The sequence below is a fragment of the Podarcis vaucheri genome, assembly GCF_965113315.1.
Source record: "Podarcis vaucheri genome assembly, chromosome: 13".
In the NCBI taxonomy this organism is placed as follows: Eukaryota; Metazoa; Chordata; class Lepidosauria; order Squamata; family Lacertidae; genus Podarcis; species Podarcis vaucheri.
Window position 1 is genome coordinate 14,369,578 of NC_138751.1, and position 19,703 is coordinate 14,389,280.

Genomic DNA, 19,703 nt, shown 5'->3' on the forward strand with positions numbered 1-19,703 from the left:
GAAAAATAGCCTGCGGGTGGGAACAGAGATGGAAAGACAATTTGTTGTAGCGCCATGTAATATATACTGAGAGGGCAAAGCAGTTTGGAAATGACAGAATGGGTAAGGTTTGCCACTGCATTCATTTTTATTATTATTATGAATGAGTTTATATTGCACCGTATACCCTTAATTAAACCCCCCCCCCGCCCAAATGAATATCATGCAGAGTATATTTGGGTTTACACTGAATTGATGTTCTGCATTCCCAAGATGCAAAGATATGTAACGCTTAAAGCTTTGCTCCTTGTTGCAACTCTATGGCATGGGAAGTGACATCTGTTGGGTTTCTGCCTGTCACCAAGCTATTAAAAATAGAGAGCGGGATAGGCGATGGTGCCAGGTCAGGAACAGCTTCTGGTACCCAGGTGGTACATGCCTGCTTTTAGATTGCAATCGGAACGTCCATGCTTAGTTCCAGGGCTTCCTCTTAATGTTTACGTTCCTGCTGTACGTTCGGTGGCCTCCTCAACCATGAAGTTCACTGGGTGGCCAGTCCTTGGGCAAGTTGTTGAACTTCATCCTAATGAGGGAATAGCCCATGTGGTGCTCTTCAGACATTGCTAGGCTACAGCCACATCCCTGACCCTTGACGGTGCTGTCTGGGGCTAAAGGGAATTGCGAGTCCAGCAACATCTAAAGAGCACCCATGCTGGTCACCCATGCCCTTAAACCACTGTGGATAAGCTGTGGCCCTCCAGGTTCCCATCATCCCTAGCCATTGCGACATGCTTGTTGGAGCTAATGGGAGCTGTCGTGAACCAAAGTGTAGGGCCAAAGGTTCTCCACACTGGGCCCCAGATACATTAGCAATGGCCATGGGTTGCGGGGGGGGGGAGAGACCTACTTGGCACGTATAATGTCCCAGGGTCACCTGCTGGTAGTTCCAGTTCAGAAGGACCAGGTAGGAACAGGTGATGTGAAACACCCTCTGCGTTACACCCTGGAGAGCTTCTGCCAGAGTGGACAGTCTTGGGTTAGACAGACAAATAGTGTGACTTCGTAAAACACAGCTCCCTGACGCCCAGTAGGATGAGAGAAAAGTTCATTTAAGCAAGGCTGAGTGTTTTATTTGAAAAGAGGGGCTCACAGATGTGGGAAATGCCTAGACAGTGCAAAGAAGCCCTCTCTGTTTTGTTCTGCAGGGTTATTTACAAGCCTCCTGCCTCCTGGAGTGAAGGATCCCACCAGAGCGATCATGTCCCAACAGCACCTCTTCCTAGCAGCCCTCCTCTCATTTCTCTTCCTACTTCCACCAACAACTTCCAGCCACTGCCAGACATTCCACAGATCTGCCTGCATGAAGCAGGACACCTTTGTGCCCGGCCATAACTATATTGGCGAGGGGGTGGACATCACCTCTCTGGAGAGAAAGGGAGCGTATGTGGTGGACACCAACCGATGGCAGGGCCCCAATGGGACGTGCAAACTCTGCCGGAATCCCTTGATGAACGGGCAGCTGCAGAAACTCCCCTTGGCTGGCGTGGACTGGCAGGTGGTTCGCTTGTGCCATCGGCAAGTCAGCAGCTCCGTGGAGAATTTGGATGTGGATGTCGCCAACGCGATGGCCATGGAGGTGAAGAATGACTGGAAAGTAGACCTGGGTTTGGAGATGGAGACGAACAACGACAGGGAAGAAGACCCGGGGTTGCCTAAGGCCCGCATGGCTTTTGCTGGGTCTCGATCCCGGATGGCTATTTATGCACATGAAAAATCCCGTCAGGACAGTTACAGCTTTGTGAGGCAAGAGATTTCCTGCGCATACTACAGGTGAGCACCAGTAGCTCTCTCAAGAGGGACTTGCGTGGTCTGGTACAGCAACTGCCCAGGTTGACAGTTCATTTCTGGGCCCAAGTTAAGGTGCTCAAATTAGTGTTTAAAGTTCTAAGCGATTCGGGACCTAAGTACCTGAAAGACTGCCTCCTTCCCTATAGACCCCCTCGGGTGTTATGGGCAGCAGAGGGGACCCTCTTGGTTTCTCCGCCACTCTCAGAAGCATGGCCTAGGAGAAGACATTCTCTGTGGCAGCTCCTACGGTGTGGAATCCCTCCCCACAGAGGTGGGTCTGGCATCTTCATAATTCAGCTTTCAGTGAATGCTGAAGACACACCTCTTTACCCGGCCATTCATTCATTCATTATGTTCAGCTTTATACATTTCAATGATTTTACAAACATTTTAACATTTCAAAACTCGACTTCCTTCCCCCTCTTTCTGCGGTTCATATATATATATATATATATATATATATATATATATATATATTTCTGCATATTCCAAATTAACTCAATTTACTCATTTATTCGTCTACTTTAAATATATACTCTTATAAAACTGCAGGTTATTACAATAATCCTGCCAATGTTCTTATCTGTTTACAGTTTATTTGTAAATATTCCATAAATCATTTTCATTCTTTTACAAAAAGTTTGTTATCTTGATTTCTTATTTTTCCAGCAAGCTTCACCATTTCTGCATATTCCATAAGTTTTTGTATCCGTTTTTCTTTCACTGGGTCTTCTTTTTCTTCTTTCCCTTCCTTTTGACACTTGCTGTGCACATTTTTAAGACCCACCTTGTTTCTGTGGTTGTTAAGTTGTTTTATGCATCATGTTTTAATTGTAACCATTCCAGGATGAAGAGCAGACAATATAATAATAACAATCTTTGCTCCTTCAGTACAGAATGCTATAAACTTTCTATAAACTTTGCTTACAAGATTCTGCTCCACTTTTTCTCTGCCTGTGCAGGCTGAGACTCCTCCAGAGACCCTCGTTGCTGGCCTCACACTTCTCCCGCGCTGTGGCCAGGCTGCCAAGGAATAACAACTCCGAGGAATACCAGCATTTTATCAACATCTACGGCACCCACTACATCAGCCATGTGCAACTGGGTGGGCGACTGCGCCACCTGCTGGCTGTGCAAACGTGCAAGATGGCCTTGTGGGGGATTACCGCTTCCACCATCCAGCGCTGCTTGAATTGGGGGGCTTCTCTAGGAGTTGACTGGCTGTTTGGCTCCGCTTCCCTGAGCTCCAAGTGTGAAGATCTCAAGAGAGCCTACTCCCGTGGAATCCTCGAGGACGCTGATGCCAAGCAGCACATCGAAGTTGTGGGAGGAGATAAGCAGGTGGAGATGCTCTTCTCCAAAGCTGGAGAAGCCCAACTCTTCTCTGCATGGATGGAGAGTGCAAAAACAAAGCCTGGGATGGTTTCCTACTCCCTTCTACCCTTACACACATTGTTGAACCAGAGAGACCCAAGGAGGGATTTGCTGAGGCAAGCCATTGTGGGCCATATCAACCAGAGAGCCCTCAAGAGGGACTGTCCACAACAGTGTCCACGCTGGAGCTCCCAGAGCTCAGGTGAGCAATGCACCTGCCTGTGTCAGCAGGACGGCCTCAACAACGATATGTGCTGTGCCTGGCAGCGAGGCAGGGCCCGCCTCACGTTTGTTGTGGTCAACGGGTCCAAGCTTTGGGGCGACCACTTCACGGCCACCGATGCTTATGTTCGGATTTTCTTCCAAGGTCAAGAAATGAGAACCAGCGTCGTCAGAAACGACAACAACCCTCAGTGGTCGGAAACCCTGGACTTTGGGACGGTCACATTGGCAGACCACAATTCTTTTGAGGTTCAGCTCTGGGACAAAGACGTCTGGCGGGATGACCTTCTGCAGGGCTGTTTCCACCGGTTGGAGGCTGGGGCTGGGACTATCCGGCACAGATGTTATGCGCCTCATGGATACCTCGAGTATTATTACTTGCTGGAATGTGGCCGCACGTTGGGTGGCCCTAGCTGTCAAAATTATGTCCCCCTACGACTGCCAACTTCTCATTTCAACTAGTCACCCCCTGCTAATTCAGTGCTTTTTCCTTGTTCCATTCATTTCAGGACGGTGGGATTTGTAGTCCAACAACGGCCAGAAGGCCACAGGTTCCCCCACCACTGAGGGGCAGAGTTGAGACAGACTCTATTGAGACAGATTCAGAAGGAATCTGGCAGATCTGGGGCCTAGTTGGTCCACATTGTTATAAACATAAAAAGCATCTTTATGCAGAGTGAGACCACTTGTTTGTCTCGCCTTATACTCTGCCTGGTAGAGGCCAGGCTCTCAGGATCCCTCACACAGAGATCATCTCTAAGACTGTTTCCTATCTCTGCTGTTTTCCTGTAGCTATGAGTCAGTGTCTGGAGATTCCCAGCCCCACAAGAGTGGGTGAATCACCAGTTTCTTTCTCTCCAGCTCCTGCGTTACAAATACATATTTGTGTTTACACATGCGTTGCTTTTATGCACCTCACCCTGCAAAATCCTCCATGGATTACAGACATTCCGGATTAGAAATTTGGTATTTTGAAAAAATAAATATGTTGCAAGAGAGCAGATATAATGAGCTTTATTCATTATAGTGGTGGTGAAAATACTACCTTCTGCGGGACACGATAAAAGCCCACAGCAAACTCCCTAGACAAACCTGTCTATCCCACCTCTCCTGATACAAATGCCCAGAGTAACAAAAGTGAATTGTTTTTAGACCTGTAGAGGAAGAGGTGGAATTCCACACCACGGGCTCAGCTGGGTCCAGTTGCTCCTCTTCTGGAACAATTTGCTCCCAAGAGAGATAGCTATGGCTTTTAAAAGAGGCTTTGAAAGAAGATCAGATAGATTCATGGAGGTGAAGGTTATCAATGGCTACTAGGCATGATGGCTAGATTCTACCTCCACTGTCAGAGGTGGGAAGAAGAGTTTGGAAGAAGAAGAGTTTGGATTTGATATCCCGCTTTATCACTACCCGAAGGAGTCTCAAAGTGGCTAACATTCTCCTTTCCCTTCCTCCCCCACATCAAACACTCTGTGAGGTGAGTGGGGCTGAGAGACTTCAGAGAAGTGTGACTAGCCCAAGGTCACCCAGCAGCTGCATGTGGAGGAGCGGGGAATTGAACCCAGTTCACCAGATTACAAGTCTACCGCTCTTAACCACTACACCACACTCAACAGTGCTGTTGAGCTCAGGACCTGCTTCCGGCCTTCCCCCGGGCATGGTTTATGGTGTTTTATGGGCTTTTCCTTGTGCCTTGTGTCCTTAGCAATAATCTTAGTGGTTATCCCACCTAGTGATTATGTAATTGGGATGTTTTGGTAAGCACTATATGGGACCCCGGATAAGCACGCCTAGTACCCCTGGAATTTCGCACTGCTCAGAGATTGGGGTGCTGTGTAATAATACAAAAGGGAAGGAGGTCTGTGGGAGAGGGGGGGAATGGGGGGGAAGCAGCTTGCAAGTGACAATGATCAGAGTAGGGAAAGAGATGAGTACCCTCAGTTGAGATTTCCTTCTTCTTTGCAGCATATTATGTTATAAAGTCACCAGCATTTTACAGATGTTTTACAGCATTGTACAAGCACTCCCCGAATGCCTACTGGATAAATACAATCTAATTTTATTCTCCAAAGTTTCAGTGATCAATGCAAATAGCAGTGGGAACAAAGGATGTCCTACTTAGGTCCTGTCTTAAGATGTGCACTCAGGTAAGAGAATCCATTTGTGGCTGTTGTTGCAGACAACCCCAAGATCAATTAAAGATAAAATCATTTCTAAATTTAGATGTGTGTGTGTGTGTGTGTGTGTGTGTCTGTGTGTGTTTTAAAAAAAACCTTTTCAGAAACACCCACTCCACATAGTCAAAATCTCTGAATGTGTCTAGAGAGACAATTCCCCCCCCCCGCACCCCAAGTCAGATTCTGTGTCACATTGAGTGCCATTTGGATCAAGTCAACAATGTTTTCTCCAGGAATAAAGCTTGTCTGATCAGTAGATATAAACCAACCAATACAGTGGTACCTCGGGTTGCATACACTTCAGGTTACAGACTCCGCTAACCCAGAAATATTACCTCAGGTTAAGAACTTTGCTTCAGGATGAGAACAGAAATCGTGCAGCAGCAGCATGGTGGCAGCGGGAGGCCCCATTAGCTAAAGTGGTACTTCAGGTTAAGAACAGTTTCAAGTTAAGAACAGACCTCCAGAACGAATTAAGTACTTAACCCGAGGTACCACTGTATGTACATTTAACCTGAAAACTGTAACTGGCAATAATAATTTGTTAGGCTGCATCCCAGGCCATTGGCCATGCTGGCTGGATCTGATGAGAATCATCATCATAATTAAACAATTGTACTTAACATGCCAGTCTCCCACTATACATGTGATGTTGATCTATGGGACAGGTAGAGACACGACTGCCAGTGCATAATCGGGAACATTATAGTACAGTGGTACCTCGGGTTACATACGCTTCAGGTTACAGACTCCGCTAACCCAGAAATAGTGCTTCAGGTTAAGAACTTTGCTTCAGGATAAGAACAGAAATTGGGCTTCAGCGGCGTGGCGGCAGCAGGAGGCCCCATTAGCTAAAGTGGTGCTTCAGGTTAAGAACAGTTTCAGGTTAAGTACGGACCTCTGGAACAAATTAAGTACGTAACCAGAGGTGCCACTGTATGCTCCTGATCATGCAGAGGCAAGAGAAAACAGGTATTGGGTCCACAGCCCATCAGTTGAGCCAAGGTCAGTGGAAAGCAGGCTTTGGCGGTATCGCTCTACATGGCGCTTTGAAGTCCCAACATGCCCAATCACCTGACATCATTGTGGTGACTGACAGATGGGTATCCCCGCCCCTTTGTCACATTTGCCCCACAAGGCTAGATCTAATAAGAATAAGGATCTGGCCTGGGGAGCCAAAATGTTCCCCTACTACCTAGAACAACTGGAACTTCTTTTATGAGGCCTCTGCCAAACTTTTTGCATTGGGGGGGGGAGGCTTCCTTATAAGGAATTTCCCCACAAAAGCAAACGGTCCGTTTAGTGGCCACTCACTATCCTGGTATGATGGTTTCAGTTTTGTCTTGAATTTTCAACCTCAAAAGAAAGGAGTCTGAAGTGGTCCTCTCAGGCTCACCAACCTGTGGAACCTTTCCTTGCCACTGGAGCTCTCAGCCAAAGGTAAGAAAGGACAATCCTTCCAAAAAAAATATTTATTTGTTTATTATGTGCAAAGGAAGGCCTTCCTTCTTGGCTCCATGACTGTAGCAGTCACTGATTCGAACTGGGAATGACAGACTGGAATGGCAGACTGCTTTTGGTATTTACAAAGCTATGGAGTGGATAAAGAATTGGGTCATAAGAGGGTTTGAGATGGGGTTCATCCCTCTTCTTGCTATATATATATATATATATATAGAGAGAGAGAGAGAGAGAGAGAGCACGCCATCAGGAAACCCCTGCATCCACCACCACCACCCCCCTCTCTCTCTCACACACACACAAAAATACACTGGTGTTTGTAACTCCTATAATTCACACTATTAACACAAGAATTTGAAACAGTGGGAAAGAAAAGAAGAATCCAATTTTCTGAGAATGCGACTGGGTGCGGTCCTGTCCGTTCAGGGGTGGAGGGGTGAGTGAGTGTCCACCAATCCAATCTTGGTTTAGAGACATGTAAAACACAAAGCAGATCGGTTGGCAAGGGAGGGAACTGGTGGGAACAGAAACCGAAAGCCAGCTGTTGTAGTCCCACGTACTACACTGAGAAGGCAAAGCAGTTCGGAAATTACAGAACAGGTAAGCTTGCTACTATATTCATTATTTATTCTAAATGAGTTTATATTCCACCTTGTACTCCTAATTACACCCACAAGCTGGAAGCCCCCACCACCCCACAGGCACTCCCAGCATAAAAGATTTAACATGCAGAGTGCATCTGGGCTTACACCAGACTGATGTTCTGTGTTCCCAAGATGTTCCTTGTTGCTGCTCTATCTTGGGGGAAGTGACATATGTTAGTCTTCTACTTGTCACCAGGCTAGGAAAGAAAAGACAACAGTGCTAGGTTAGGGAGAACATCTGGTGCCCAGATTATACATGCCTGTTTTTAGATGGAAATCGGGACTTCTATGGTTAGTCTCAAGGCTTCCTCTTCATATTTATGTTCCTGCTGTACATTGAGTCGCCTCCTCAGCCATGAAGTTCACTGGGTGGCCATCATTAGAACTTCAGTCTAATTATGGAATAGCCAGTGTTCAGGCATTGCTCAACTAAAGCAACATCCCTGACCACTGACAGCCCTGGCTGGGGTTGATGGGAGTTGCAAGTCCATCAACATCTGATTTCAATTTGAACTTAGCCTGATCTTTTATTCCCCTTCCTTCCCTCCCCCTCCCCTTTTTATGAAGATTACCCACTCTGGGATCCCACAGCTAATTCTCCCCTGGCCTCCTCGCTGGCCCAAATAGGACTAATTTAGCCAGCTAGCTCTGGTGATCATCTAATGTTTATTGGATGGATTTCCCCCCTAAATTGATTTTTGAATTCTGGATTTATTGTTATTCACGTTTTACACTGTATTTTATGCTGGTTTTTGTTGCATCAATTAAGTGTTTTAAATTTTTTGTTAGCCGCCCTGAGCCCGGTTTTCTGAACCAGGAAGGGAGTATAAATAAAATATTATTATTATTATTATTATTATTATTATTATTATTAGCTCCATGCTGGTGACCCATGACCCAGCCTGTGGTCCTCCAGCCTGTTGCTGAACAATAGGTCCTACATTCCTTGCAACTGAGCCATGGTTGCTAGGGCTGGTGAGAGCTTTATCTCAGCAACATCTGCAAGGCCTAAGGTTCCCCACACCTGGCCTAGCATATACAATTAGGAGTAGCCATGGCTCAGTGGTAGAGCATCTACTTTGTAGAAGCCAAGAGGTTCAGTTCCTAGTACCTCCAGTTAGAAAGGGTCAGGTAGCAACAGGTGATGTGGAAAGAGGGACTCTCAAATGTGGGAAATGCCTGAATGGTGCAAATAGGTCTTCTCTGTTTTATTTCCCGTGGTAATTTGAAGCCATCTGCCCCACTGGCGGGGGGAGGATCACAGCAGAACAATCATGTCCAAACAACACCTCTTCCTAGCAGCCTTCCTCCTATTTCTCTTCCAACTTCCACCAACAACTTCCAGCGACTGCCATCGGCACCCCAGCTCCATCTGCATGAAGCAGGACACCTTTGTGCCTGGCCACACCTATATTGGTCAGGGGGTTGACATCACCACTCTGGAGAGAAAGGGAGCGTTTGTGGTGGACACCAGCCAATGGCAGGGCCCCAACGGGACGTGCATCCTCTGTCGGAATCGCTTGATGAACGGGCATCTGCAGAAACTCCCTTTAGCTGTCGCGGACTGGCAGGTGGTCCGCTCGTGCCATCGGCAGGTCAGCAGCTCCGTGGAGAATTTGGATGTGGATGTTGCCAATGCAATGGCCACGGAGGTGAAGAATGACTGGAAAGCAGATTTGGGATTGGACATGGAGCTGGGGTTCGGCGCAGTGCTGAGCAAATTAGGGCTGGAGCTGCCTAAGATGAGGGTGGCCCTTGCTGGATCTCACTCCCGGATGGCGATTTATGCACATCAGAAATCCCAGCATGACAGTTACAGCTTTGTGAGACAAGAGGTCTACTGCACACACTACAGGTGAGCATCAGTATCCCTCTAGAGATACAATCAAAGTAAATGATGAGCGGGCGTCCTCAACTGGAAGTTGGATCAAACAGATATAGCAATTCCAGCAGAGGTTTCTAGTGAACTGTGTTCTGCCCCCACAGGGTTCAGTTATTCATTCGTTCTTACTATTCCATTGTTAGACTTCTCTCTCAATTCAGATAGCATTCAACAAAACTCCACAAAGCTCTCATACATAGAGTTACTGAAGACTCAAACAAAGGAGGAAGGGAAGCTTTCTTCTTGCTTTGGGGAGGGCCAATAGAAAGAAAGGATAATAGGAGGCAGATCATCAGCTTGGTTGCAGGCTCAGATGTTCAGGAATTAGGGAAGTGGGCTGGACGTGGTTAAGTGGCCAGGTCAGGCAGGGCAATTCAGATCAAGAGTTCAGTCCCAGAAGAGCCGGGGGTGGGTCCTGGGAAATAATGCACACCAGTTGATTGACTGATTGTCACCATATCTTTGGTCAACACTGTCACTGGAGGCTAAGGTAACCTTGGTGGCTAGCAGTATTTTGCCCCAGCACTGCCTACTTCACCAGTTCTGGGCCCCTTTGGAGAGAAATTATCTGGCCACTGTCTTCCATGCTCTGCTAACTCCCAGATTGGATTATGGGCAGGAGGCGGAGTTACGCTAAGACCAGACCATGTCATTACCGAGGAGGCAGGTTTAGTCGTTGTTTGAAGACTATCCCTGCCTCCGGGTCTGGCCTTGACCAGATGGATACTGGAATCAACAGGGGAAACCCACATAACCTGAAGGTGTTGCTGTGTAATGCCAGGTCAATGATGAATAAAACCACTGCCATCCACGACCTGATTGTGGATGGAGGATTTGACCTGGCTTGTGTGACAGAGACCTGGTTGAATGAGGCAGATGGGCCTGTCCTTGCTGCCGCTTGCCCACCAGGTTTCTCTTATGCACAGCAACCCAGGTCATGTGGGCGGGGAGGGGGGGTTGCAGTGATTTTTAGGAAGTCATTAGTTTGCACCAGGCGTCCTACTGGGAAGACCCAGTTTTCTGAGTGCATGTTCTGGAAGTTGGGCAATAGGGGCAGTACAGGATTCCTTTTGGTGTACCGACCTCCCCGCTGCACCAAGGATTCCCTGTCCGAGCTGCTCCAGGTCGTGGCGGATGTTCTCCTGGAGACACCTAGTTTGGTTGTCCTAGGGGATTTTAACATCCACGCCGACACGACCTTACAAGGGGCCACTCGGGACTTCGTGGAAAGCATGGCCTCCATGGGGCTGTCCCTGAATAAGTTGGGCCCAACTCATAGTCATGGACATGCCTTAGACCTGGTATTCACCTCTAGTGACGTGGGTGATCTGACACTAAGTAAAAGTGAAACCAAAGAAGTGCCATGGTCAGATCACTTCCTGGTGCAACTGGACTTCTCCGCGACCCTTCCCCTCTGCAGGGAGGTGGGACCAATTCGGATGGTCCGCCCCCGCCACTTAATGGATCCAAATGGTTTCCAGAGAGTGGTAGGGGATGCTTTATCCCATGTTGATGGCCTTTCAGCTGATTCCCTGGTGGCCCGCTGGAATGCGGAGTTAACCAGGGCTATCGACTGTCTGGCTCCGAAGCGCCCTCTCCGATTGCATGGAGCCCGGACAGCCCCGTGGTTTTCTTCGGAGCTGAGGGCGATGAAACAATCGCTGAGACGGCTAGAGCGTCGGTGGCAGAAAACTCACTCCGAATCTGACCGGACACAGGTTAGAGCTCAACGTCGAGCCTACCAAGTGGCGATAGCGACGGCGAAGAAGACTTTCTTCACCGCCTCTATTGCATCTGCAGAAAATAGTAGCAGGAGACTCTTTCAGGTGGTCCGCAATTTAACGGAACCACCTTTACCACCGGGGCCTTGTAAAGACCCCAAGATCTCCTGCAACGATTTTGCAAAGTTTTTTGCAGATAAAATCACTCATATTCGGAAGGAGCTAGACACCACCATGGGAGCAGGGCTGGGGCGGGAGAGTGCTAGAGCCCTGTCTGGTCAAGTTGCATGGAATCAATTTCAACCCGTTACCCCCGAGGATGTGGACAGGCTGCTTGGACGCGTGAAACCAACCACCTGTCTCCTTGATCCTTGCCCATCCTGGCTAATAAAAGCAAGCCGGGAAGGGCTGGGCGATGGGCTCTGCGGGGTGGTGAATGCTTCCCTCTGTGAGGGAACATTCCCAGATCCGCTGAAAGAGGCGGTCATTAAACCGCTTCTTAAAAAACCATCTTTAGACCCGGCCAGTATGGCCAACTATCGCCCAGTCTCAAATCTTCCATTCTTGGGCAAGGTGATTGAGCGTGTGGTTGCTGAACAACTCCAGGCACGCCTGGAGGATGCGGACCATTTGGATCCCTTCCAATCAGGGTTCAGGCCTCATCATGGGACTGAAACTGCCTTGGTCGCACTGGTTGATGATCTCCGGCGAGCTAGGGACAAAGGTGAGAGTTGTTTCCTAGTTCTGCTGGATCTCTCAGCGGCCTTTGATACAATCGACCATAACATCCTTCTGGACCATCTAGAGGGGTTGGGAGCTGGGGGCACTGTTATACAGTGGTTTCGCTCCTTCCTCCTGGGCCGTGTTCAGAAAGTGGTGGTGGGGGATGAGTGTTCAGACCCTTGGGCCCTCACTTGTGGGGTGCCTCAGGGTTCCGTCCTCTCCCCCATGCTTTTTAACATCTATATGAAGCCGCTGGGAGAGATCATCAGGGGGTTTGGACTGGGTGTCCATCAATATGCAGATGATACCCAGCTCTACCTCTCTTTCAAATCAGAACCAGTGAAGGCGGTGAAGGTCCTGTGTGAGTGCCTGGAGGCGGTTGGAGGATGGATGGCGGCTAATGGATTGAAGTTGAATCCTGACAAGACAGAAGTACTGTTTTTGGGGGACAGGAGGCGGGCTGGTGTGGAGGACTCCCTGGTCCTGAATAGGGTAACTGTGCCCCTGAAGGACCAGGTGCGTAGCCTGGGAGTCATTTTGGACTCACAGCTGTCCATGGAGGCGCAGGTCAATTCTGTATCCAGGGCAGCTGTCTACCAACTCCACCTGGTACGCAGGCTGAGACCCTACCTGCCCGCGGACTGTCTGGCCAGAGTGGTGCATGCTCTAGTTATCTCCCGCTTGGACTACTGCAATGCGCTCTACGTGGGGCTACCTTTGAAGGTGACTCGGAAACTACAGCTAATCCAGAATGCGGCAGCTAGACTGGTGACTGGGGGCGGCCGCCGAGACCACATAACACCGGTCTTGAAAGACCTACATTGGCTCCCAGTACGTTTCCGAGCACAATTCAAAGTGCTGGTGTTGACCTTTAAAGCCCTAAACGGCTTCGGCCCAGTATACCTGAAGGAGCGTCTCCACCCCCATCGTTCTGCCCGGACACTGAGGTCCAGCGCCGAGGGCCTTCTGGCGGTTCCCTCATTACGAGAAGCGAAGCTACAGGGAACCAGGCAGAGGGCCTTTTCGGTGGTGGCGCCCGCCCTGTGGAATGCCCTCCCATTGGATGTCAAGGTGATGGACAACTACCTGACATTCAGAAGACATCTTAAGGCGGCCCTATTCAGGGAAGCTTTTAATGTATGATATTTTAGTGTTTTTTGGTTTCTGTGGAAGCCGCCCAGAGTGGCTGGGGAAACCCAGCCAGATGGGCGGGGTACAAATAATAAATTATTATTATTATTATTATTATTACTGCAATGCATTCTACATGGGGCTGCCCTTGAAGAACATTTAGAAACTTCAGCTCCTCCAAAATGCTACAGCCAGCTTACTGGCTGGGATTTTTACAAAGAGGGCCAGATTTAATGACGTGACCATGCGTGAGGGATGACCAAAGTTGTTTTTTTTAGGGTTGAGGTTGAGCTTTTTTTAAGATTGAAGGTTGGTTTTTTTAGGATTTTACCCTAGGAGATAAACTGCCACAGGCGCCCGATTAAATCGACCAGCGGGGCGGATTAGGCCCCCGAAACAGACATTGGACATGCCAGGTTTAGCTCTAACATATATCCCACTACATTTTAAAGCAGCTGCATTGGTTGCCAGTTCGTTTCCAGTTCCAATTCAAGGTGCTCAAATTTGTGTTTAAAGTCCTCTTGTATGTGTACGCTTCCTCTCTTCTGATTCGCAGGAAGCTCTGTGGGCCTTTACAGGGGAGGGATAACATGTTGGAGAGGAAGAAGATCCCTGAAACTTTGCAGGCTTCCTTTCCCTCAAAAAGATGGAGGATTATGGGTGTGGGTGGTGTGGGCAAAACTATAAGCTTTGCTTCTAATATCTTGCTCCTCTTTTTCTCTTCTTGAGCAGGCTGAGACTCCCCCATAGACCCTCACCGCTGTCCTCTCACTTTGCCCAGCATGTGGCCGAGCTGCCAATAAAGAACAACTCTGAGGAATACCAGCATTTTATCGACAGCTATGGCACCCACTACATCAGCCAGGTAGACCTTGGGGGCCGAGTTCGCCACCTGCTGGCTGTGCAGACATGCAAGATGGCCTTGTGGGGGGTTACAGCTTCCAGCATCCAGGATTGCTTAAAGTGGGGGTTTTCTTTGGGAGACAACGAGGTATTTGGGTCCACTTCCCAAAATGCCAGGTGTGAAGCGATCCAGAAGTTCTACAGTCATGGAGTCTCGCATGAAAACTATGCCAGGCAGTACATTGAAGTTGTGGGAGGAGATAAGCAGATCGAGATTCTCTTCTCAAAAGCCAGAGGAGCTCAACTCTTCTCGGAATGGAAGAACAGTGCAAAAGCACAGCCTGGGCTGGTTTCCTATTCCCTCCAGCCCTTGCACATGTTGCTGAACCACCAGGACCCAAGGAGGGATTTGCTGAAGCAAGCCATTGCGAGTCATATAAACCAGAAGGCCCTGAAGAGGGAGTGTCCACAGCGGTGTCCACGTTGGAGCTCCCAGAGCTCAGCTGAGCAATGCACCTGCCTTTGTCAGAAGGATGGCCTCAACAACAACATGTGCTGTGCCCGACAGCGGGGCAGGGCACACCTCACCTTTGTTGTGACCAGAGGATCCAACCTTTGGGGCGACCACTTCACAGCCACGGATGCTTATGTCAGAGTTGTCTTTCAAGGTCGAGCGCTGAGGACCAGCATCGTCCCATCTGATAATGACCCCTGGTGGTATGAAACCCTGGGCTTTGGGACTGTCATGCTGAATCATGAAAACCCCGTTCACATAGAAGTCTGGGACAATGATGGCTGGCGTGGTAATGAACTTTTGCAGAGGTGTACCCACAATCTGGAGGCCAGGGCTGGTGCTCAATGGTACACATGTTCTCCACAATATGGATACATAGAGTTTTATTACTTCCTGGAATGCGGCCACACGTTGAGTGGCCCCACCTGTCAAGAATATGTCCCGCTCCAGCTGCCAACTTCTTATTTTAACTAGTGTTCCCATCCGCCCATCCAAACCAGTGCTATGTCCTTCTATATTTGAGGACCTTATGCTGAATAGGTGAGGGCAGGTGCATGGAAAAGTAGGATCAGGGCATCCGGTGGCCTAACTGATGTTTCTTGCTGTACTACAGCTCCCTGCACTCCCAGCCAGTATGGCCTATGATTAGTGGTGATGGGATTTGTAGTCCAACAATGGCTGAAAAGCCACCGGTTACCTCGCCTGAGATAAATCAAGGGGCAGAGTTGGGACAGATCCTGTTGAGACAGATTCAGATGTAATCTGGCAGTTCTGGGGTTGGGGCCTAGTTGGTCCATGGGTGGTCACAAGGAGCAAAGATGCTTTTATCAGGTGAGCTCTAGCTCTTGAGGCCCCTTGACAGCAACCACATAATTGTTTAAACTTCCCCAACCCTGCCGAAGGTTCTTATAATCATACAAAGCATCTTTATACAGAGTTAGATCACTGGCTAATCTGGCGTAGGCCAGGCTCTCAGGATTACTCAGAGATCATATCCAAGCCTTTCCTATCTTTGCTGTGTGTTTTTTAAAAACAGGGTTTCTTTCTCTCCAACTCCTATGTTACAAATACATATTTGTGTTTACATATGTGCTGCTTTCAACCTTGCAAATCCTTAACTGGTTAAGGATATTCCAGATTTGAAATGTGGTATTCTAGAAAAATAAACATATTGCTAGGGAGCCAATATTCTGCGAACTGCCCTTGCAGACTTATGATTAAGGGCAGTATATAACAAACAAACAAACAAACAAACAAATAATATCTATCTATCGATGGTGGCCCCTTCATGGATCACTGCCTTGCCGTGGCGAAGGGGCTTGAAGAACTCAGAGAAGCTATGAACTACGCCGAGCAGGGCACACAAGATGAACAGGTCATAGTGGAGAGTTTTGACCAAACGTGATCCACCTGGAGTAGGAATCGGCAAGCCACTCCAGTATCCCTGCCAAGAAAACTCCATGGACAAAGACAACAGGCATATAAAAGTTATGACACTGGAAGATGAGCCCCTCAGGTCGGAAGGTGTCCAACATGCTACTGGGGAAGAGCGGAGGACAAGTACAAGTAGATCCAGAGCTGATGAAGCGGCTGGGCCAAAGCCGAAAGGACGCTCAGTTGTGGATATGCATGGAAGCGAAAGCAAAGTCCAATGCTGTAAAGAAAAATATTGCATAGGAACCTGGAATGTAAGAACCATGAACCTGGGTAAGTTGGATGTGGTCAAAAATGAGATGGCAAGAATAAATATTGACATCCTGGGCATCAGTGAGCTAAAATGGACGGGAATGGGCGAATTCAGTTCGGATGACTACCATATCTACTACTGTGGGCAAGAAACCCGTAAGAGAAATGGAGTGGCCCTCATAGTCAACAAAAGAGTGGCGAAAGCTGTACTGGGATGCAGTCTCAAAAATGATAGAATGATCTCGATACGAATCCAAGGCAGACCTTTTAACATCACAGTAATCCAAGTTTATGCACCAACTACTGGTGCTGAAGAAACTGAAATTGACCAGTTCTATGAAGACTTACAAAACCTTATCGAAGTGACACCAAAGAAGGATGTTCTGCTCATTATAGGGGATTGGAATGCTAAAGTAGGGAATCAAGAGATAAAAGGAACAACTGGCAAGTTTGGCCTTGGAGATCAAAACGAAGCAGGGCAAAGGCTAATAGAGTTCTGTCAAGAGAACAAGCTGGTCATCACAAACACGCTTTTTCAACAACACAAGAGACGACTCTACACATGGACATCCCCAGATGGGCAACATCGAAATCAGATTGATTATATTCTCTGCAGCCAAAGATGGAGAAGCTCTATACAGTCAGCAAAAACAAGACCTGGAGCTGACTGTGGCTCAGATCATCAGCTCCTTATAGCAAAATTCAAGCTTAAACTGAAGAAAGTAGGAAAAACCACTGGACAGGTAAGATACAATCTAAACCAAATCCCTTATGAATACACAGTGGAAGTGAGGAACAGGTTTAAGGATTTAGATTTGCTGGACAGAGTGCCTGAAGAACTATGGATGGAGGCTCGCAGCATTATACAGGAGGCAGCAACTAAAACCATCCCAATGAAAAAGAAATGCAAGAAAGCAAAGTGGCTGTCCAACGAGGCCTTACAAATAGCGGAGGAGAGAAGGCAAGCAAAATGCGAGGGAGATAGTGAAAGATACAGGAAATTGAATGCAGATTTCCAAAGAACAGCAAGGAGAGACAAGAAGGCCTTCTTAAACGAGCAATGCAAAGAAATAGAGGAAAGCAACAGAATGGGAAGAACCAGAGATCTGTTCAAGAAAATCGGAAATATGAAAGGAACATTTCGTACAAAGATTACCATAATAAAGGACAAAAGTGGTAAAAATCTAACTGAAGCAGAAGACATCAAGAAGAGGTGGCAAGAATACACAGAGGAATTATACCAGAAAGATATGGATGTCTCGTACACCCCAGGTAGTGTGGTTGCTGACCTTGAGCCAGACATCCTGGAGAGTGAAGTCAAATGGGCCTTAGAAAGCACTGCAAATAACAAGGCCAGTGGAAGTGATGGTATTCCAGCTGAACTGTTTAAAATTTTAAAAGATGATGCTGTTAAGGTGCTACACTCAATATGCCAGCAAGTTTGGAAAACTCAGCAGTGGCCAGAGGATTGGAGAAGATCAGTCTACATTCCAATCCCAAAGAAAGGCAGTGCCAAAGAATGCTCCAACTACCGCACAATTTCACTCATTTCACATGCTAGCAAGGTTATGCTTAAAATTCTACAAGGAAGGCTCAAGCAGTATGTGGACCGAGAACTCCCAGAAGTGCAAGCTGAAGAGGCAGAGGAACCAGAGACCAAATTGCAAACATGCGCTGGATTATGGAGAAAGCCAGAGAGTTCCAGAAAGACATCTACTTCTGCTTCATTGACTATGCAAAAGCCTTTGACTGTGTTGACCACAGCAAACTATGGCAAGTTCTTAAAGAAATGGGAGTGCCTGATCACCTCATCTGTCTCCTGCGAAATCTCTATGTGGGACAAGAAGCTACAGTTAGAACTGGATATGGAACAACTGATTGGTTCCAAATTGGGAAAGGAGTACGGCAAGGCTGTATATTGTCTCCCTGCTTATTTAACTTATATGCAGAATTCATCATGCGAAAGGCTGGGCTGGATGAATCCCAAGCCGGAATTAAGATTGCCGGAAGAAATATCAACAACCTCAGATATGCAGATGACACAACCTTGATGGCAGAAAGTGAAGAGGAATTAAAGAACCTTTTAATGAGGGTGAAAGAGGAGAGCGCAAAATATGGTCTGAAGCTCAACATCAAAAAAACGAAGATCATGGCCACTGGGCCCATCACCTCCTGGCAAATAGAAGGGGAAGAAATGGAGGCAGTGAGAGATTTTACTTTCTTGGGCTCCATGATCACTGCAGATGGTGACAGCAGTTACGAAATTAAAAGACGCCTGCTCCTTGGGAGAAAGGCGATGGCAAACCTAGACAACATCTTAAAAAGCAGAGACATCACCTTGCCAACAAAGGTCCGTATAGTAAAAGCCATGGTTTTCCCAGTAGTGATGTATGGAAGTGAGAGCTGGACCATAAAGAAGGCTGATCGCCGAAGAATTGATGCTTTTGAATTATGGTGCTGGAGGAGACTCTTGAGAGTCCCATGGACTGCAAGAAGATCAAACCTCTCCATTCTGAAGGAAATCAGCCCTGAGTGCTCACTGGAAGGACAGATCGTGAAGCTGAGGCTCCAATACTTTGGCCACCTCATGAGAAGAGAGGACTCCCTGGAAAAGACCCTGATGTTGGGAAAGATGGAGGGCACAAGGAGAAGGGGACGACAGAGAATGAGATGGTTGGATGGTGTTCTTGAAGCTACTAGCATGAGTTTGATCAAACTGCGGGAGGCAGTGGAGGACAGAAGTGCCTGGCGTGCTCTGGTCCATGGGGTCACGAAGAGTCGGACACGACTAAACGACTAAACAACAACAACAACATCGATGGTGGACTTTGTGCTCTCATATTTCAGCAGCGTCCTGTTCGACTCAGTGCAACTCAGTGCCCCCTCCCTCCCCCCCCCACCTCTCGCACTCCAATTAAAGAGATTACTTTCTGCAGGACATGATAAAGGCCGATAGATAACGAACAGCAAAGTGAATTTGTTTTAAGAACTGTAGAAATAGGAGTGGAATTGCACACCGTAGGCTCGGCTGGGACTAGTTTCTCCTAGTTTCTCCTAGTTTCTATTTTTTTTGCTATAAAAATAATGGCGCTTTTTTGCCATAAAAATAATGGTGATGCTGGAAACTGGAAAATGCTGGATGGAGACTAGTCTGAATTGGGTTATGAAGCCGCTGTTCGCTTACGCTTCACCTCTTCCCATTGTACTCAAGATTGCTGGCCGTGAGTCATTCCCAAATCCCAAGCGAGCCACGGAGGCATCCGCTGGAGGGGGGCGGAGTTCCCCCGTTTCCAGCTTCTCCTGCCCAATATCGGACTTCGCCGGGACCCGTATCGCTGGGGACTCACCCACCTCCAAGAGGCGGCACCCTGCTAGGGTGATATTCTCGGCCCTTCTCTCAGACCTTCCCAGAGGCGCAACAAGGGTGACAGACACCCAGCACGTGGCCTCTTCGGAGAGCTTCCGCCCAGCCAACGGGAAGTGAAGCTTTATTCCAAT

The 19,703-nt window shown here is 47.9% G+C and overlaps 1 protein-coding gene and 1 long non-coding RNA gene across 2 annotated transcripts; one reads left to right on the plus strand and one right to left on the minus strand.

Annotated features, from left to right (window-relative positions):
* LOC309516499 (uncharacterized protein) lies at nucleotides 1-15,759 on the plus strand. The gene is made up of 8 exons (XM_082195264.1): nucleotides 1-102; nucleotides 1,185-1,809; nucleotides 2,790-3,884; nucleotides 4,216-4,253; nucleotides 5,129-5,180; nucleotides 6,930-7,040; nucleotides 8,937-9,560; nucleotides 13,895-15,759. The coding sequence occupies exons 1-8, from the start codon at nucleotides 99-101 to the stop codon at nucleotides 14,991-14,993; spliced, it is 3,648 nt and encodes a 1,215-aa protein (XP_082051390.1). The 5' UTR covers nucleotides 1-98; the 3' UTR covers nucleotides 14,994-15,759.
* Nucleotides 7,066-8,533, minus strand: LOC309517174. The gene is made up of 2 exons (XR_014213166.1): nucleotides 7,811-8,533; nucleotides 7,066-7,522 (listed from the first exon to the last, which is right to left on the minus strand). It is a non-coding gene; the product is annotated as an uncharacterized lncRNA (long non-coding RNA).
* Nucleotides 15,760-19,703: the final 3,944 nt, after the last annotated feature.